The sequence below is a fragment of the Phocoena phocoena genome, chromosome 7, assembly GCF_963924675.1.
Source record: "Phocoena phocoena chromosome 7, mPhoPho1.1, whole genome shotgun sequence".
In the NCBI taxonomy this organism is placed as follows: Eukaryota; Metazoa; Chordata; class Mammalia; order Artiodactyla; family Phocoenidae; genus Phocoena; species Phocoena phocoena.
In genome coordinates, this window is record NC_089225.1 from 16,457,154 (window position 1) to 16,476,885 (window position 19,732).

At 38.5% G+C, this 19,732-nt stretch overlaps 1 protein-coding gene across 1 annotated transcript in view; it reads left to right on the forward strand.

Annotated features, from left to right (window-relative positions):
- Nucleotides 1–1,833: 1,833 nt before the first annotated feature.
- SLC35F5 (solute carrier family 35 member F5) overlaps nt 1,834–19,732 on the forward strand; it is a 52,445-nt gene continuing 34,546 nt past the window's right edge. The window contains exons 1-7 of the mRNA XM_065880338.1: nt 1,834–2,092; nt 2,888–2,978; nt 3,139–3,280; nt 12,387–12,530; nt 15,261–15,323; nt 17,199–17,280; nt 18,063–18,253. Coding sequence (XP_065736410.1) covers nt 2,053–2,092; nt 2,888–2,978; nt 3,139–3,280; nt 12,387–12,530; nt 15,261–15,323; nt 17,199–17,280; nt 18,063–18,253 — 753 coding nt within the window. The 5' untranslated portion in view covers nt 1,834–2,052. The remainder of the gene's footprint in view (nt 2,093–2,887; nt 2,979–3,138; nt 3,281–12,386; nt 12,531–15,260; nt 15,324–17,198; nt 17,281–18,062; nt 18,254–19,732) is intronic.

Genomic DNA, 19,732 nt, shown 5'->3' on the forward strand with positions numbered 1-19,732 from the left:
TCTGTGTTAGGCACTATTCTAGGTGCTGAGGAGATAGTGGAGGACCATATAGGCAAAAATCCTTGCTCTTGTGTAATTTATATTTGAAAATGTAGACAGCTGGGATTTGGTAGGAAGGGAAATGTAAAGATACCTGCTTTTAAGACTTAATCACACAGAGATGAGTTAAACATATCAGAAAGCAGCTTTCTAAGACTTTGAAGTTTCTGAGGACTTGGCCTTGGACAAGACATATGGGGACAAAAGAAAGAAATGCCTGAGGTCAGGATGCCACAGCACAGAAACCACACCAGGGCCTGTTGACTCAGAGTAGTCCAGTGGAATTTCCCTCAGAGTGTGCTGGGAAAAAAATGTTAAGGGAAGATTAACCTAGGATTAGAGGCACCGTCCTTTAGCAGATGCTCTGGAAATAAGTGGTAATAATGGTAATTTATATACATTTACAAAGTACTTACATTTGCATTATTTATTTAAGAAACAGATAAGAGTATCAGCATATTTATAGATGGAGAACTGAGGTAGAGAGAATAACAGTCCTCAAGATTACACACTAAATTGGGGTCAGATTAAGAATTAGAACCTAATTTTCCTGACTCTTAGATCCTGGGAGGTATTCATAATGCTACTGTTTTTTTCAGTCTGTGTATCAGAAATGTAGCTTAAAACGTCTTAACCATATTATGAGCCTGACACCCTAAAGAAAGGATAAAGCAGGTACTGAAATAATTTGATTAATTAATGTATGCAAACAAATTTCCCCTAAGTAGTAATTTTAAGTAAATGGTTAAGGTTTTTCTATTCTGCATGGTACGTGTCTGAATAATTTATTAGAGGAGCTTGATGCTGATAATTTATTAGAAATTGACTAGATTAACACAAAAAATGTCCATTGGTATTGTTTTATTAGTCAACTGAAAAAATTCAATACATTCAATTTCAATAAGACGAGAGAGTAAAAAGGTAAGAAATGCACTACATTTGACTATAGAAGTAAGAAAATTTCATTTCTTCACACCATCTCATAAAGATGTTACAAATGCGCTGGTGGTAGACAACTCCATACAGAACCTCGTAGTATTGTTTTTGTTTTCTAAATGCAAACCAGCACGCTAGCAAGCCATTTTTCTTATGGGATACTGAAGATGATTAAGAAAAAGTCTGTACAATGTAATAATCATTAACATTTGTGTTCTACCTGCCATGAATTATCTAAGCCCTTCACATTTGTACGCTCATGTAATCCTGGCATATGTACAAACAGATGAGGCTGGTACTATTATTATGCCCAGTTTTCAGATGAGGAAACTGAGGGTCAGGGAGGTGAAGTAGCTTGCCCTAGGGACACAGCTTCTAATTCCCAGAGCTGGGATCTACTTTACATACAAAAAGTTTCCAGAAAGCAAAAGTTCTCCCAAGCCATTTTGCTTTTCCGGCCTCTTCTCGAGAAAGGAATATCGAGAGTTGCCTGGAGTTGTTATCTCTTCTTTTAGTGCGGGGCCATCTGGAGGCTCGGCCACCTCCCTTGACCTTCGCTCCAACCCAGCCACCCACGCCCGCTTCCCTCTTCTCCTTCCACCGCGCCCCACTTCCCTTCTTCCCACCTCCGCTCCTCCCTGCCGCCCCAGCCGCACCTCCTCCGCGCTCGGTGCCCAGCGTCGCCAAACCACGCTAGAGGCGGACCCTCCCGCGGCCGCCTTTGCGCTTCCGTGACGTAACCCGCGCGCCACCGCCCTCAGGCCGTGGGGCAGGGCCGCAGGCCAGGCTGGCTGGCCGGGCCCGGGGGCGGGGCCGGGGGCGGGCCCAGGGCGGGGCCTGGATCCAGCTCCAGGCCTCCGCGGCCATCGCTGCCTGCGCGGTTCCTCACTCTCACCCGTTCCCCGCCCTCCCGGGCCGAGTGGAGCCGGGGGGCGTCGGCAGCCTAGCCCCGAGGGGCACCGCGGCTTCAGGGGCTGGGCCTCCAGCGCAGCGGAATGTCAGGCGCCGCGACAGCCCTGTGAGTCCGAGGCCGCGGCCGTGGCCCTGGGCGGCGGCGGGTCCGGGCCGGGTCCGCTCATGGTGCCGCCACGACACCATCGCGGGGCAAGAAGGCCAGGTAGGTAGGCACGGGAGGCCCGCGAAATCACCCGGCACCGAAGCCGGGATCGAGGGTCCACCAACAGCCCCACCTCCAGCCTTTGGTAGCAGCCGACGTGCTTTGACCTAAACGGCAACGGTGTCTGGGGAAGCTGCCTGGGCGCCGCCGCTTCAGGGCTTTACTCGCCTACCCAGGGGAGGCGTCACCGGCTTAACTTTTTTTTTTTTCCTCCGAAAAAGGAAGATTCCCTTTAACAGCTGTTTCCCCACCCGTCTCGTGAATGACTATTTAGAGCTAAAATAAGTGGACAGGGGTGGGTGGGGAAGCCTGGAGGATCCTTTCCCTTTACCACGTGAGGTGCTTGGAAACGTGCCGTCGAGACTCACAACAAATCCCTTCCTCTCACATCACCCAACTCCGCTCGAGATCGGGGACGGAAAAGACACTTAGGAACAGGCGCGTGTCTAGACGCTGTCCCGGGAGTGGGTACCTCCGGAGAGAGGCACGGGAGGCGAATGCAGTTCTGTATTTATGAAACTCGGAGAAGCTATTTTTCAGTAGCTAACTATTCTTGAATATGCCGTTTGTTGAATACTGCTTTTTTTTTTTTCCTGTACCATGTTCTTTTCTGAGTATAATTAGAAATACACAACGGATAACATGAAAGTCTAGAGGAAAGTGTCAGTTATATTTTACACACTTTGATATTCTTTGATTTGCTTTCATTTGGAAGGCGAAGAGTGAAAAACAGCTTAGGAATCTTATGTTGAGTGGTTGATGTTTTCATAAGCATTGTTTTGTGGTGGTTTTTAGGTGCGCTGAGTTTTTCACCTCCGTTCAGACTCAGATCTGACCAGTTTTCAGGCGCTGCTCTTGAAGACCTCAGAAAGGCCTTTAGAATAAGGTAAATTACACACCTTTTTTTTTTTTTTTTTACCTGTATGACTTTCAACCTGAACGTTAGCTTAACAAATGTAAGATATTTCTGTTATACTAATTTTCTCATTTTTTATGGTTATTTAAAAAATATCTCCTCTAATGTGATCTGTATTTTCACGAAACAGACTGCAAATGGTGTGTGTATTTATCATGAACCGAATGAATTCCCAGAGCAGTGGTTTCACTCAGCGCAGGCGAATGGCTCTTGGGATTGTTATTCTCCTACTTGTTGATGTGATATGGGTCGCATCCTCAGAACTTACTTCGGTATGTAATTCTTGTCTAGGACTGATGTTGCGTTATAGAAATATTATTATTGTTATAGTATCTCTCGTCATTACTATCTCTCATCTTAAAGCAGTATTTTGAAGATTGTTGAATTATTTATCTTTTCTTTGATAATGAATTAGTATCAATTCAAGTTGAAACTGAAAGGATACTCTTTTTGTTGCTTCATACAGTTTTCTTATATCTTTTAGGGAGGTTATTTAGAAAATGAGGTACGTTTTCTTAATATTTGTGGGTGTTTTTGTTGTTTTTTTCCTAAATTAATTTCTTTCTTTAGAAATACTATCTTCTAGTGGAACAGCCATCTAGGATGCGAATCCATTTGTCACCATTTAGTAGAAAGTGAGAATGCTTTAGGACAGATGAGTGAAAGTGATCTGAGTTTTCATGTACAGGGCACTATCGTACACATACATGCGTGCATGGACATTTATATGTTTGCCGATTCAAACATTATTATGAAGTATATGTATACAGTGATTGCCTTTAGTTAAATTTTATATTGTTTTTATTGATGTTGATGACCTGTCGGTAGTAATGTGGTATTTTGAGTTCACAAGCTAGTTTTTCTTTCAACTTGTACAGGTACTTTATTCTGTTTGGCTAATGATCTCTGTAAAAACCTATTTTCAGAAGTTACTGCATTTCAACTTACATGTTGCTATCGTAAGGCAAAAGGAAGACTAGCATTGATAAAATGAGCTTAAATCTCAAAAGAAGCAGTGTGATACTGCTGGTCATCTCGCATGGTAGCTAAGTAAATAGTTGACATTGACATTGTATCCGATAAATGAATAAATGTTTAGCCTTTTTGGACTTAGGCTCTGGAATACAATAGGCCATTTATTTTTCACTTTTCTACAGCCTTTTTAGTTTTTAGATTAACACTCTGTAGTTTAACTACAAAGAACCCTCTTTAATGTTGACAGGGAAATAAGCCTATCTTTAAAATTTTATTTTAGTTTTAAATAAATAGTTTGGTTTTTATTTATCACGTAATAAAATTTAGGACAAAAGAGCACCTGATTAAATTATAATTTAACAATCCATATCTAAGCAAAGAAAAAACAAAAAACCCAACAACAAACTTGTCCCTATTTTTGCAAAAAGTAAAACCTGTTGATAAGAGGATATTTTATAATTTGATTATCCAGGAGCATATGTAATGTGTCTAATTCCTCAGCCACATATGTTCTTCAAACTTAAGATATACTGTGTATTTCAAAATTGAAAATCAGTCTTCTTATTGTGGAAATTTTCTGACATATACAAAGTAGAGAGAATGGTGTAATGGATCTTCACGTACCCATCACTTACCTTTAACAGTTATCAAATTTTGCCAATAGTTTTTTTTAATAGATTTATTTATTCTATTTATTTATTTTTGGCTGTGTTGGGTCTTTGTTGCTGCACGCGGGCTTTTCTCTAGTTGCTGCGAGCGGGGGCTACTCTTTGTTGCGGTGCGTGGGCTTCTCATTGCGGTGGCTTCTCTCGTTGCGAGCACGGGCTCTAGGCACGCAGGATTCAGTAGTTGTGGCTCGCGGGCTCAGGAGTTGTGGCTCGTGTGCTCTGGAGCACAGGCTCGGTAGTTGTGGTGCACGGGCTTAGCTGCTGCGCGGCATGTGGGATCTTCCCAGACCAGGGCTCGAACTCGTGTCCCCTGCCTTGGCAGGCGGATTCTTAACCACTGTGCCACCAGGGAAGCCCCAAATTTTGCCAGTCTTATCAACCCCTTCCCAAACATTTTTTCTTCCACTGTTTAAAGCAACTTCTAGCTACCTGTCATTTCACCTATAAATTCTTTCATATTCATCCAAAAGGACTTCTAATTTTGTAAATATAATTACCATGCCATTAATATATCTCACAAAATCAATTATAATTCATTAAAATCATCTGATATTCAAATTTCCCTGATTGTCGAGGACATCTTCTTAGGTTCTAACACATTACATTTGTTAGAACTTTTAAGTCACTTTTAGTCCTTAACTGTATTCCCTCCCTTTCTTTTTTTTTTTTGATTTGTTGGAGAAATTGGATCATTCTTCCTGTAGAATATATCACACTGTCGTAGTCCATTTGGACTGCTACCGTAACAGACTACTGTAGACCGGGTGGTTCAAACAACATTTCTTACAGTTCTGGAGACTGAAAAACCCAAGATCAAGGCGCCAGCAGTTTTGATGTCTGTTGTGAACCGCTTCCTGGTTCTTAGATGGCAGTCTTCTCACTGTGTCCTCGCAAAGCATAAGGGGCAGGAGAGCTCTCCGGAGTCTCTTTTATATGGAACTAATCTCATTCATGACTTAGCCTCGTGACCTAATCACATCCCACAGGCTCCTGCTTCCTCATACCATCACATTGGGGGTTAAGATTTTCACCTAAGTGGATACAAACATTAAGTCCACAGGACACACGTTCTGGATTTGGCTAATTACTTCCTTGAGATGTCATTTAGCTTGCTCCTTTGTCTCTTATTTCCTGTAAAATGGTAGATGTAAAGTCTTGATTTGATTTAGGTTCAGTTTTTAGGAAAAAATGCCTTGGTGGTATTGGGTACTTCCTTGGACATCACAACATGAGGCCCATAATGTCTGCAAGTCTTACTTTGGATGATGCCAATTTGAGCACTGTAAGTTCCTCATCAATCTTTAGGTAGTGGTTGAATATCCATATAATTATTGCCCAGATAGAGTATTTCACTAGGGTTGTAAAATGGTGATTTTTCTAAGGGTCGTTCCTTCTGCGTTTATAGCTAGAATTCTTTAAGGAGAACTTTTCCACAACTACTCTTTGGTTATCCTGATACACGGGTCATATAGGAAAGGTTGGATAAATCTTGATTCTTTCCCTTTATTCATTTTTTTCCCCTTTATTCATTTTAAACTAATGTTGCCTAGCAACTTTCGGAAGTAACCGTTGAGAATTTTTTGCATATCATTATACATTTATGGATTTTTGTATATTTGATGTGTTTTAAGCAATTGTGGTTATTATCCCTTTTTTTTTTTTTGCGGTACGCGGGCCTCTCACTGCTGTGGCCTCTCCGTTGCAGAGCACAGGCTCTGGACGCGCAGGCTCAGCGGCCATGGCTCACGGGCCCAACTGCTCCGCGGCATGTGGGATCTTCCCGGACCGGGGCATGAACCCGTGTCCCCTGCATTGGCAGGCGGACTCTCAACCACTGCGCCACCAGGGAAGCCCAGTTATTATCCCTTTAGATGCTTAAACTGCCCTATCTGTGGCTGGTGGGAGCCCCTTTAAATTCCCTCCAGTGTCCTTTCAATATTACCCCATTAATCTTTAACATCCTGTTTGCCTTCTGGCACAAGATGCCCCAGACTCATCTCATACATTCCTGTCCCATACTTGGATTTAACCGTTTCTTCAGGGGCCTGTGTTTTTTTTGTGTGCAAGATGGTACAGATCATCATCTGGATGCTAGAGGTGCTCATTCCTTCTGGGTTATCCTTTTTTTTTTTTTAAATTTATTTAATTTATTTTTTTTATAAAGCATGTTCTTATTAGTTATCTATTTTATACACATCAGTGTATACATGTCAATCCCAATCTCCCAATTCATCACACCACCACCACCACCACCCGCCACTTTCCCCACTTGGTGTCCATACGTTTGTTCTCTACATCTGTGTCTCTATTTCTGCCCTGCAAACCGGTTCATCTGTACCATTTTTCTAGGTTCCACATACATGTGTTAGCATAGGGTATTTGTTTTTCTCTTTCTGACTTACTTCACTCTGTATGACATTCTCTAGATCCATCCACCTCTCTACCAATGACCCAATTTCGTTTCTTTTTATGGCTGAGTAATATTCCATCGTATATGTGTGCCACATCTTTTTTTTTTTTTTAACATCTTTATTGGGGTATAATTGCTTTACAATGGTGTGTTAGTTTCTGATTTATAACAAAGTGAATCAGCTATACATATACATGTGCTCCCATGTGTCTTCCCTCCTGCATCTCCCTCCCTCCCACTCTCCCCCTCCCACCCCTCCAGGCTGTCCCAAAGCCCCGAGCTAATATCCCTGTGCCTTGCGGCTGCTTCCCCCCCAGCTATCCACCCCACCACGTTTGTTAGTGTGTATATGTCCATGACTCTCTCTCGCCCTGTCAAAACTCACCCTTCCCCCTCCCCATATCCCCAAGTCCGCTCTCCAGTAGGTCTGCGCCTCCATTCCTGTCTTATCCCTAGGTTCTTCATGACATTTTTTCCCCTCAAATTCCATATATATGTGTTAGCATACGGTATCTGTCTTTGTCTTTCTGACTTACTTCACTCTGTATGACAGACTCTAGGTCTATCCATCTCATTACAAATATCTCAATTTCATTTCTTTTTAAGGCTGAGTAATATTCCATTGTGTATATGTGCCACATCTTCTTTATCCATTCGTCCGATGATGGGCGCTTAGGTTCTTTCCATCTCCGGGCTATTGTAAATAGAGCTGCAATGAACATTTTGGTACATGACTCCTTTTGAATTTTGGTTTTCTCAGGGTATATGCCCAGTAGTGGGATTGCTGGGTCATATGGTAATTCTATTTGTAGTTTTTTAAGGAACCTCCATACTGTTCTCCATAGTGGCTGAACCAATTCACATTCCCACCAGCAGTGCAAGAGTGTCCCCTTTTCTCCACACCCTCTCCAGCATTTATTGTTTCTAGATTTTTTGATGATGGCCATTCTGACTGGTGTGAGATGATATCTCATTGTAGTTTTGATTTGCATTTCTCTAATGATTAATGAGGTTGAGCATTCTTTCATGTGTTTGTTGGCATTCTGTATATCTTCTTTGGAGCACATCTTCTTTATCCATTCATATGTCGATGGACACTTGGGTTGCTTCCATGTCCTGGCTATTGTAAATAGAGCTGCAGTGAACATTGTGGTACATGACTCTTATTGAATTATGGTTTTCTCTGGGTATATGCCCAGTAGTGGGATTGCTGGGCCGTATGGTAGTTCTATTTTTAGTTTTTTAAGGAACCTCCGTACTGTTCTCCATAGTGGCTGTATCAGTTTACATTCCTACCAACAGTGCAGAAGGGTTCCCTTTTCTCCACACCCTCTCCAGCATTTATTGTTTGTAGATTTTTTGATGATGGCCATTCTGACTGGTGTGAGGTGATACCTCATTGTAGTTTTGATTTGCATTTCTCTAATGATTAGTGATGTTGAGCATTCTTTCATGTGTTTGTTGGCAGTCTGTATATCTTCTTTGGAGAAATGTCTATTTAGGTCTTCTGCTAATTTTTGGTTTGGGTTGTTTGTTTTTTCATATTGAGCTGCATGAGCTGCTTGTAAATTTTGGAGATTAATCCTTAGTTGCTTCATTTGCAAATATTTTCTCCAATTTACAAATATTTTCTCCCATTCTGAGGGCTGTCTTTTTGTCTTGTTTATGGTGCCCTTTGCTGTGCAAAAGCTTTTAAGTTTCATTAGGTCCCATTTCTTTATTTTTGTTTTTATTTCCATTTCTCTAGGAGGTGGGTCAAAAAGGATTTTGCTGTGATTTATGTCATGGAGTGTCCTGCCTATGTTTTCCTCTAAGAGTTTTATAGTGTCTGGCCTTACATTTAGGTCTTTAATCCATTTTGAGTTTATTTTTGTGTATAGTGGTAGGGAGTGTTCTAATTTCATTCTTTTACATGTACCTGTCCAGTTTTCCCAGCACCACTTATTGAAGAGGCTGTCTTTTCTTCATTGTATATTCTTGCCTCCTTATCAAAAATAAGGTGACCATATGTGCGTGGGTTTATCTCTGGGCTTTCTATCCTGTTCCATTGATCTATATTTCCGTTTTTGTGCCAGTACCATACTGTGTTAATTACTGTAGCTTTGTAATATAATCTAAAGCCAGGGAGTCTGAGTCCTCCAGCTTCATTTTTCTTTCTCAAGATTGCTTTGGCTATCCGGGGTCTTTTGTGTTTCCGTACAAATTGTGAAATTTTTTGTTCTAGTTCTGTGAAAAATGCCATTGGTAGTTTGATAGGGATTGCATTGAATCTGTAGATTGCTTTGGGTAGTAGAGTCATTTTCACAATGTTGATTCTTCCAATCCAAGAACACGGTATATCTCTCCACCTGTTTGTATCATCTTTAATTTCTTTCATCAGTGTCTTATTCTGTTCTGCATACAGGTCTTTTGTCTTCTTAGGTAGGTTTATTCCTAGGTATTTTATTCTTTTTGTTGCAGTGGTAAATGGGAATGTTTCCTTAATTTCTCTTTCAGATTTTTCATCATTAGTGTATAGGAATGCAAGAGATTTCTGTGCATTAATTTTGTATCCTGCTACTTTACCAAACTCATTGATTAGCTCTAGTAATTTTTTGGTAGAGTCTTTAGTATTCTCTATGTACAGTATCATGTCATCTGCAAACAGTGGCAGCTTTACTTCTTTTCCAATTTGGATTCCTTTTATTTCTTTTTCTTCACTGATTGCTGTCTGGATTCTGTTTGCTAGTATTTTGTTGAGGATTTTTGCATCTATATTCATCAGTGATATTGGTCTGTAATTTTCTTTTTTTGTGGTGTCTTTGTTTTCTGGTAGTATCTGGTTTTGGTATCAGGGTGATGGTGGCCTCGTAGAATGAGTTTGGGAGTATTCCTTCCTCTGCAATTTTTTGGAAGAGTTTGAGAAGGATGGGTGTTAGCTCTTCTTTAAATGTTTGATAGAATTCACCTGTGAAGCCATCTGGTCCTGGGCTTTTGTTTGTTAGAAGATTTTTTTTGTTTTTTTTTTTTTTTGCTTTACGCGGGCCTCTCACTGTGGTGGCCTCTCCCGTTGCGGAGCATAGGCTCCGGACGCGCAGGTTCAGCGGCCACGGCTTATGGGCCCAGCCGCTCCGTGGCATGTGGGATCTTCCCGGACCAGGGCATGAACCCATGTCCCCTGCATCGGCAGGTTGCCTCTCAACCACTGCACCACTAGGGAAGCCCAATTTCCTCTTTTATAGCTGTTAGCAGTTCCCTTATGTATTGTGTTGCTCCTTTGTTGGGTGCATATGTATCTATAATTGTTATATGTTTTTCTTGGATTGATCCCTTGATCATTATGTACTTCCTTCCTTATCTCTTGTAACATTCTTTATTTTAAAGTCTATTTTATCTGATATGAGTATTGCTACTCCAGCTTTCTTTTGATTTCCATTTACATGGAATATCTTTTTCCATCCCCTCACTTTCAGTATGTATGTGTCCCTAGGTCTGAAGTGGGTCTCTTGTAGACAGCATATATATGGGTCTTGTTTTTGTATCCATTCAGCAAGCCTGTGTCTTTTTGTTGGAGCATTTAATCCATTCATGTTTAAGGTAATTATCGATATGTATGTTCCTATGACCATTTTCTTAATTGTTTTGGGTTTGTTTTTGTAGTTCCTTTTCTTCTTTTGTGTTTCCTACTTAGAGAAGTTCCTTTAGCACTTGTTGTAGAGCTGGTTTCGTGGTGCTGAAATCTCTTAGCTTTTGCTTGTCTGTAAAGCTTTTGATCTCTCCGTCAAATCTGAATGAGATCCTTGCAGGGTGGAGTAATCTTGGTTGTAGGTTCTTCCCTTTCATCAGTTTAAGTGTATCATGCCACTCCCTTCTGGCTTCTATTTCCTTTCCCATGTTAGGGAAGTTTTCGACTATAATCTCTTCAAATATTTTCTTGGGTCCTTTCTCTCTTCTCCTTCTGAGACCCCTATAATGTGAATGTTGTTGCGTTTAATGTCCCAGAGGTCTCTTAAGGCTGTCTTCATTTCTTTTTATTCTTTTTTTTTTATTCTGTTCCAAAGCAGTGAATTCCACCATTCTGTCTTCCAGGTCACTTATACATTCTTCTGCCTCATTTATTCTGCTATTGATTCCTTCTACTGCAGTTTTCATTTCAGTTATTGTATTGTTCATCTCTGTTTGTTCTTTAATTCTCTTAGGTCTTTGTTAAACATTTCTTGCATCTTCTCGATCTTTGCCTCCATTCTTTTTCCGAGGTCCTGGATCATCTCCACTGTCATTATTCTGAGTTCTTTTTCTGGAAGGTTGCCTATCTCCACGTCATTTAGTTGTTTTTGTGGGATTTTATCTTGCTCCTTCATCTGGTACAAAGTTCTCTGCCTTTCCATTTTGTCTGTCTTTCTGTGAATGTAGTTTTCCTTCCACAGGCTGCAGAATTGTAGTTCTTCTTCCTTCTGCCATCTGCCCTCTCTGGGTTATCATTTTTTTCTAGGCCTTTTCAATGCACATAACTAGGTTTTTTTGGAAACAAAAATTATGAGTTCATTCTGATATTTTCAATTTAAATGAGGATTACAAGGATCTACTGTATAGCACAGGGAACTATATTCAATATTTTGTAATAACTTATAATGGAAAAGAATCTGAAAAAGAATATATATATATGTATATAAAAAACTGAATCACTTGGCTGTACACCTGAAAGTAACACAACACTGTAAATCAACTATAGTTCAATTTGAAAAAAAACAATGATTACAGGTTGTTGTATAACTTCCTAATAACATTAAACTTCATGCAGTTTTCTTCATACCCCATACTGTTTCATTGCCTCCCTTTATGCTGTTTCCTCTGTTTGGGCCTTCAGGTACAGATTAAGAATAGCTTCTTTTGGGAAACTTCTGTAACGTTCAAACTGGTCCATCTTTCTTTGGTACTGCCATGGTACCCTGTATCCCCCATCATGGTATTAGCACATTACACTGTGTATTCTTCATATCTATATCTATGTCTGTATATCTGTATCTGTATCTATAGATCTCCTCTCAGGAAATCCTGTCTTATTTTTCCTTAGCTGCTAGTATAGATACTGTTGCATAGTAGGTTTTCAGTGAATATTGAACAAAAGTTGTTTTGCAAGTTGTTGCTGCTTTGTTTTGGAAATATTATCCTTTGTATGCAAGGTAAATACAATATTCAGAAATGAATTCAAAATATTTTTATAATCCCTTTTGATCTTTCCCTTCCAAATGAACTTCTAGAGTTAAAAATCATGTAATAACTGTATTTTATTGGAAATGAGTAATAAGGTTTGTCTCACAGTTTCTGTAACTTTTTCCTCCACAGTATGTTTTTACTCAGTACAACAAACCATTCTTCAGTACCTTTGCAAAAACATCTATGTTTGTTCTGTACCTTTTGGGCTTTATAATTTGGAAGCCATGGAGACAACAGTGTACAAGAGGATTTCGAGGAAAGCATGCTGCTTTTGTAAGTTTAAAATTTTAAGTGTTTGTTGGAGTGGGGGTAAATTTTTTCAAACTATTAGTTTTTTGAAAAACAGTCAGATTTTAACTTGTTCTTTAAATGAGTGAAGATAGCATGATATAAGAAAAACTTGCTTTTGTCCATACTTTTAAATTTACTCTTCTAATCAGCTTGGCATCAGAATGTTTTGTGAGAAGTCAGAGGTACATAATCACTTTCTTTCCCTTACCTCATGACACGCTCTGAGTTGTTAAGACTTACTTAACTAGTCCAAATCAATTAATGTGGAGAAGTTGATGGAAGATAAAGGATAAGAAGAATATCTAGAGTCTGTGGTCATTTGCAGATCAAATAAATATCACCTAATTAGCTGTAAAGTTGATTGTAGAAGCAAACTAATTCAAAGTTTATATGTTAAAATGAAAACATATTTCAGGGCATATTTCAGATGTTTGGCTAATCAAATTATATTCCATCATTAATGTCACATAAAATGCTTGTTTTTAAGTTTTGAAAGAAATGGCAGTTTATGTAGTGATGTATCTTCCGTGAAGTAGAAACTGAATTTTTGATAATGAAGAATATAAAACTCTCTCTTTTTTTTCTTTTTTACACATTTATTTATTTATTTATTTTTGGCTGCGTTGGGTCTTCGTTGCTGCGTGCGGGCTTTCTCTAGTTGCGGTGAGCGGGGGCTACTCTTTGTTGCAGTGCGTGGGCTTCTCATTGCGGTGGCTTCTCTTGTTCTTGTTGAGGAGCATGGACTCTAGGCACACGGGCTTCAGTAGTTGTGGTATGCGGGCTCAGTAGTTGTGGCTCGCAGGCTCTAGAACACAGGCTCAGTAGTTGTGGCACATAGGCTTAGTTGCTTTGCAGCATATGGGATCTTCCCAGATCAGGGCTTTAACCTGTGTCCCCTGCATTGGCAGGTGGATTCCTAACCACTGCGCTACCACCAGGGAAGCCCATAAAACTCTTTTTTACATTAATCCTTTTCCTTTTTTTTTTCTTTTTTAATTCTCTATCCTCTCTCTTTTTACAATTGTGGTAAAATACACATAACATCAAATTTACCATTTTAACCATTTTTTTCTTTTCCCCAATTTTTTTTAAATAAATTTTTTTATTTTTGGCTGCGTTGGGTCTTTGTTGCTGCACTCAGGCTTTCTCTAGTTGCGGCGAGCAGAGTCTCCTCTTCATTGCAGTGCATGGGCTTCTCATTGCGGTGGCTTCTCTTGTTGCGGAGCACAGGCTCTAGGTACGTGGGCTTCAGTAGTTGTGGCATACAGGCTCAGTAGTTGTGGCTCATGGGCTCTAGAGCACACGCTCAGTAGTTGTGGCACACGGGCTTAGTTGCTCCACGGCATGTGGGATCTTCCCGGACCAGGGCTGGAACCCGTGTCCCCTGCATTGGCAGGCGGATTCTTAACCACTACGCCACCAGGGAAGTCCCTTCACTTTCTCTTTTGTTGTAATTCAATAGGAATGTCTTTGTACACATCTGTAGTTATTTACTTAGGATAAATTCCTAAAAGTATAATTGCTGGATAAAACAGTAATGTCATTATATAGCTTTTGATTCCTTTTGCTAAATTATCATCTACAATAATTGCACCTGATTCATGTCTGTTAGCAGTGCATGAGATTGAACTGTTAGCAAGACCCTAATGCTTTGCCAATAAGATAGGTAGACAGTGGTATCTTGTTTAATCTGTGTGTTTTTGGTTAGTTTTTCATATATTTGTTGCATAGTAGAATTCTTTTGTGAGTTGTCCATATCTTGTCCATTTTTCTACATTGACTCTTTCTTACTGATTTATAAGCGTTTTTTAAGGGCATGGGCTTCTGGTGTTTGAATCTTGTTCTGTCACTTGCTGCTTGTGTGATCTTTAGCAAGTTATTTAACCTCTTCAAACTTTAAGCAGGGATAAATGATAGGGTGGTTGTGGGTGTGAATAAAAGCATACTTTTACAGCACTAGCACACTGGTTCTCAAAGTGGTCCAGTGTCTGAATCCATTTAGGGGATTCTTGAGGTTAACACGGTTATCATGATAATGCTAAGATGTTATTTGTCTTCTTCACTAACCCACCCATCCTCTCCCTGGTGATCTGAAATGTTATTATAATATTGTGAAAAGGGCTTAAGTTCAGAGTTAGACTAAACTGGGCTTTAATCCTAGTTCTGTTACTTAGATGAAATTTCTTATCCTCAATTTCTTCATCAATAAAATAAAGATGATAATACTTACCTTACATGGTTGAGTACTTGGCATTAGCTGCTGTTATTATTAATAATGATTATAGGGCTTCCCTGGTGGCGCAGTGGTTGAGAGTCTGCCTGCTAGTGCAGGGGATGTGGATTCGAGCCTGGGCCCGTGAGCCACAACTACTGAGCCTGCACGTCTGGAGCCTGTGCTCCGCAACAAGAGAGGCCGCGATAGTGAGGGGCCCGCACACTGCAATGAAGAGTGGCCCCCGCTTACCACAACTAGAGTAAGCCCTTGCACAGAAACGAAGACCCAACACAGCCAAAAATAAATAAATAAATAAATGATTTTTTTTAAAAAGTAACAAATGTTCAAGTACAATTGGTGTCTTTAAAAAAAAATAATGATTATAAACCCTTATAGGTCTGCTCTGGATTTTTGGTTCTATTCCTTTGAGCTGTGACTCACATTAGTTCTACTTTATTTCATGAGTTTAATTGAATTTTATGTCTCACTATTGGTAGTTTGCAGATGCTGAAGGTTACTTTGCTGCTTGCACAACAGATACAACTATGAATAGTTCTTTGGTAAGTGTTTCTTCTCTCCTCAGGAAGAGAGCGGGTGGAGTTGACCATGGCGGGAAGGACTGAAATAGCGTTGATAGCACCACAGCTATATTAAAATAAAAATATATCTCAATGTTGGCTGCTCTCCATGAGAGTTGTAATTTGGTACTTTCTTAGAGATACCTGAGACCTAAAAGTAAGCAATTCAGCCGCCTCTGGGGAGAGAAGGGAATAGGAAATTAGTTAAGGACTGAAAATAGTAAAGGAAGTCCTTTGTCCTTTGTTTCTTACCAACTTTGTCACTTCATGTTTGTTATTATATTATTACCGCTTAGAAACAAATACATTTACTTGACACTGAGACTCTATAAGCAGTTTGCTTATTCATTTCACAGATTTTTAAGAGCACTTAACGTATGTTAAACACTTGTTCTAGACTCTCAAAATACAGCTTATGTTCTAGTGTGTGAGTGTGTGTTTGGGGAAGGGAGGGAGACAGATAATAAGCAAGCATATGAAGGAATTATCAGTCACTCTATTTAAGCATTTATTATCTTGTTGGAGAGAGAGTATGTAAAAATCTTTTCTTTTTACACCATTACTAAGGCGTCTCTTTAAAATATATTATTCCAAACGTGGCATTCTATCTGAGAAAAATTTTAAAGTCAACTCTAAAATTTAATGACCAATTTATGAAGCACTAGCTTGGTGACCTTACTGACAGTTTTTTGTTTCTGACAGTACAGTTTTTTGTTTCTCTGACTTTTAGAACTACAGTTGCTTGCAAGGTAGCTTACCGGGTGCTGTGAATGGTTTGTGAAGCTTAGAGAAAATTTCATTTCTTTTCTCTGGGATCCTAAGCATCAACAAGACTAATTCCCTGGTGGTTCAGTGGTTAGGACTCTGCGCTTTCACTACCGAGAGCGCGGGTTTGATCCCTGGTTGGGGGACTAAGATCCTGCAAGCTTCGCTGTGTGGCCAAAAAACCCCAAAAAACAAACAAACAAAAAACAGAAAAAAACAAAAACAAGACTAATATCAGTTTTCTCTATCAGTGTAGAAGACAGAGTTGAGATGGCAGCCTACTCTTCTACTATTTTTTTCTATTATCTGTAAGATGGACACGTCAAATTGTTCTAGGCCAAATGCTGTGAAGAAAAGTTCAATGCAACAGTGAGACTCCATCTATTTCCAAATCCTATTGTCTCTTCATTTACTGAATATTTTTCATTGGCAGAGTCTGTATCAGGAGTTAAAGATAAATTAAAGAAATAAAAAATACTTTATGTTAATTTAAGAAACAGCCTTGTTTCTTAAATTAACAGAATTGTGCCTTAAATACAGATCATCTGAAGAACATTTACAAAAACATTTGGGGGATTTAGAACCACTTAAAAATGTAGACTTTTAGAGCATGGTTAGACAAACCTGGCTTTAATTCTGTTGTCTACCACTAGATTATTTTATATCACTGAGGACAGAGACTTTGTCTCTATTCGCTCTTATATCCCTAGGACCTAGAACAGCACCTGACATAGTAGGAGCTCAGTATGTATATGTTAAAAGAATGAATGAAAAGGAATGGGAGATAATCTGTTAGCTGAGAGAGGTCTGTTTTTATGACATTTAAAAATTAAATATCATAATGTGCCAGTGCTGTGTGATTACATTTCTAAGCTTTAAATTGATTCTTTGTGTCATTGTACCTGGGTGGATCATTTGAGTTTCCTGTATAAGTCTTGAAAATGCATTTTGGGAAAATTATGCTGTATAAACACGGTGGTGAACAGTCCTGTTTTGGGTGGTATCTGTGTCTATATACCATCCACTTAAATTTAGCCAGTATATCAGCTATTATACTTGTTTATATTTGTTCCTGTTTTTGCTGCATTCCAGAGTGAACCTCTTTATGTTCCTGTGAAATTTCATGATCTTCCGAGTGAAAAACCTGAGAACACAAACATTGATACTGAAAAATGTAAGCAAAACTTAGAATTTCATAACTTAGAAGTGGGTGGAAGTTTTAGCTTCATTCAAGCCATCCCAAAACTTAGTGGTTCTGTGGGTTGCCTGGGATCACCTGGCAGTTCTTCTGTTCCATGTGGTGTTGGCTCAGCCTGTAGTTGTCCAGCTGACTGGATGTTTTTATTAATTCAATGGAAATAACTTCCAAATACCAGAAATCTCTATGGTGTTATTATGTATATAGAGATATATTTATTAATGAACAGTATCCTCTTCAACCAGGCCATCAAAAACCTTGATAGCAAATTACAGGAGTTTTGCTGGTTCTTTGAACATGGTAAAGAATGCCAGCTTCAATGTAACGCACAGTATTCATCCACGATATTCTCTTTCAAGGAATGGAACTACAGAAGAATGTTCTGTGTGTTGACCAGGAAAATAATTCTCATAAATTGGATATCTATGAGGAAAAATCCAAATAAACTTTTACTATAAATGCTAAAATAATAATCATACTATAATCCTGAACCAGGCAGTTGTTTGAAACTTTGTTGAATATTGGTCTCATTTTAAAACCTTCAAAATTTTTTATAGATGGAAACATTTTTCCTACCAACTCTTTTGAATGAGCAGAGCTGTCCCATGTAATAATTTAACTGGTTTTTTTTTTGACTGTTCAAATATGATTATAGATGGGTTAAATAATATGCATTTATAAGTAAATTAAAACTTGTGACATTTTTTGGATGCGAGGGGAAATGTTTAATGATTTTATACTTTACTTTTCCTTTCAAGCTCCCAAAAAGTCTCGTGTAAGGTTTAGTAATATCATGGAGATTCGACAGCTTCCATCAAGCCATGCATTGGAAGCTAAGTTGTCTCGCATGTCATATCCTACCGTGAAAGAACAAGAATCCTTACTCAAAACTGTGGGGAAACTAACTGCAACTCAAGTAGCAAAAATTAGCTTTTTTTTTTGCTTTGTGGTAAGTCTTCTCTTTATTATATGTTTGGAATTTGACTTTTAAGACAGTAGACATACCAACAATATAGTATTAAAGTTTAAGACTATTAGGTTGCTTTAGTCATGACTTTAAACTCTGTTATCTGCTATCATAGGGAAATTAGAGTGTTAAAAGTAATAAATACTAGGCATACGTAAAAGAATTCAATAAATACTATACACTACAACCACTCATGTATATTTAGAATTTGACATTGCCTCATGGTCAGAATAACGAATAGAGTTATTTCACACTATGATACATACAAGCACTAGTAAATGTCCAGATAAGAGTTTGCATTGATTGCATTAATTTCTTCAAATAAGTCCTTTTGAGGTTTTATTTTAAATTCATATAAATGTGGTCAAATATTTTATAAGTACTCATAGTAAACATTTTTTCATTGTTTCTTATAATATTGTTTATGGCTTCTTAATTATTTTAATATAGAAACAAAAATATGCTTAATGTTTCAATAAAATATTCATATAGCAAATAAAATATTATTTTGGGCTAATCTGGGATTAGATAACTTGTCTGAGTTAGTAAACTCTGATTTACAATTAAAAAAATGAATTTCAGTGCTCTTTTCTATATGTATCATTGGAAGTAGACTATTCCAAGGTGGTTTAGTATGGGCCTTTAAGGTTCAAATTTATACTGAGCATTTTAAACCACTAGGTAATACGATGCTAATGTCAATATTATTAGCCTGATTATAAGCTTTTTTTACTTTACAGTTTTGCCTCTCATATTTACTGCATAGCCAATTTTTCACCATCCTCTAACTGAATAACCTCTGTTTTAGTGATACCTTGATTAATATATTCAGGAGTACAAATAAAAGAATCTTTGGGAGTTGTAATATGATAATTACATATGTAATAAAGTTAATTTAAAGGCTCATATATTTGGATTATGCTATTGTGATTTCAGTTTGCTTGTTTTAAATAAGGCAAGACTAAGATTTATTAATTATATCTCCTAATTTTTAAAGGAGACTTGAGGGGAAACATGATAAAAGGATCTATAAAGTAAAAGTTTAAAAAGGAGGGGTGGATAAGAGCCAGACTAAACAGATAATGTCTGTGTAGGGTGCAAACTGGCTGTGGAATGGGTTGATTATATCAGGAACTTCCATTGAAAGAAAGAAAGAAAGCACACAGTTCATCTCTAGACAAATGGGCAGAAAGGAAAAAAGGAAAACTTCCTGAGTTACACAGTTTGTCATCTATTGATAAAATAAACTTTTCCTAACTCAAAACTGAGAGAATATATTTCATAGGTTCTTATGTAGAAAGGCAGTATTCTGTATAGCAGATTTACAGGTAGATACGTACAGATAACAGCCTTTTAGAAAAATTGTGGTAAAATATACCTACCATAAAACTTACTGTTTTGACTATTTTTAAGTGTACAGTTCACTGGCATTAAATACATTCACACTGTTTTGCAACCATC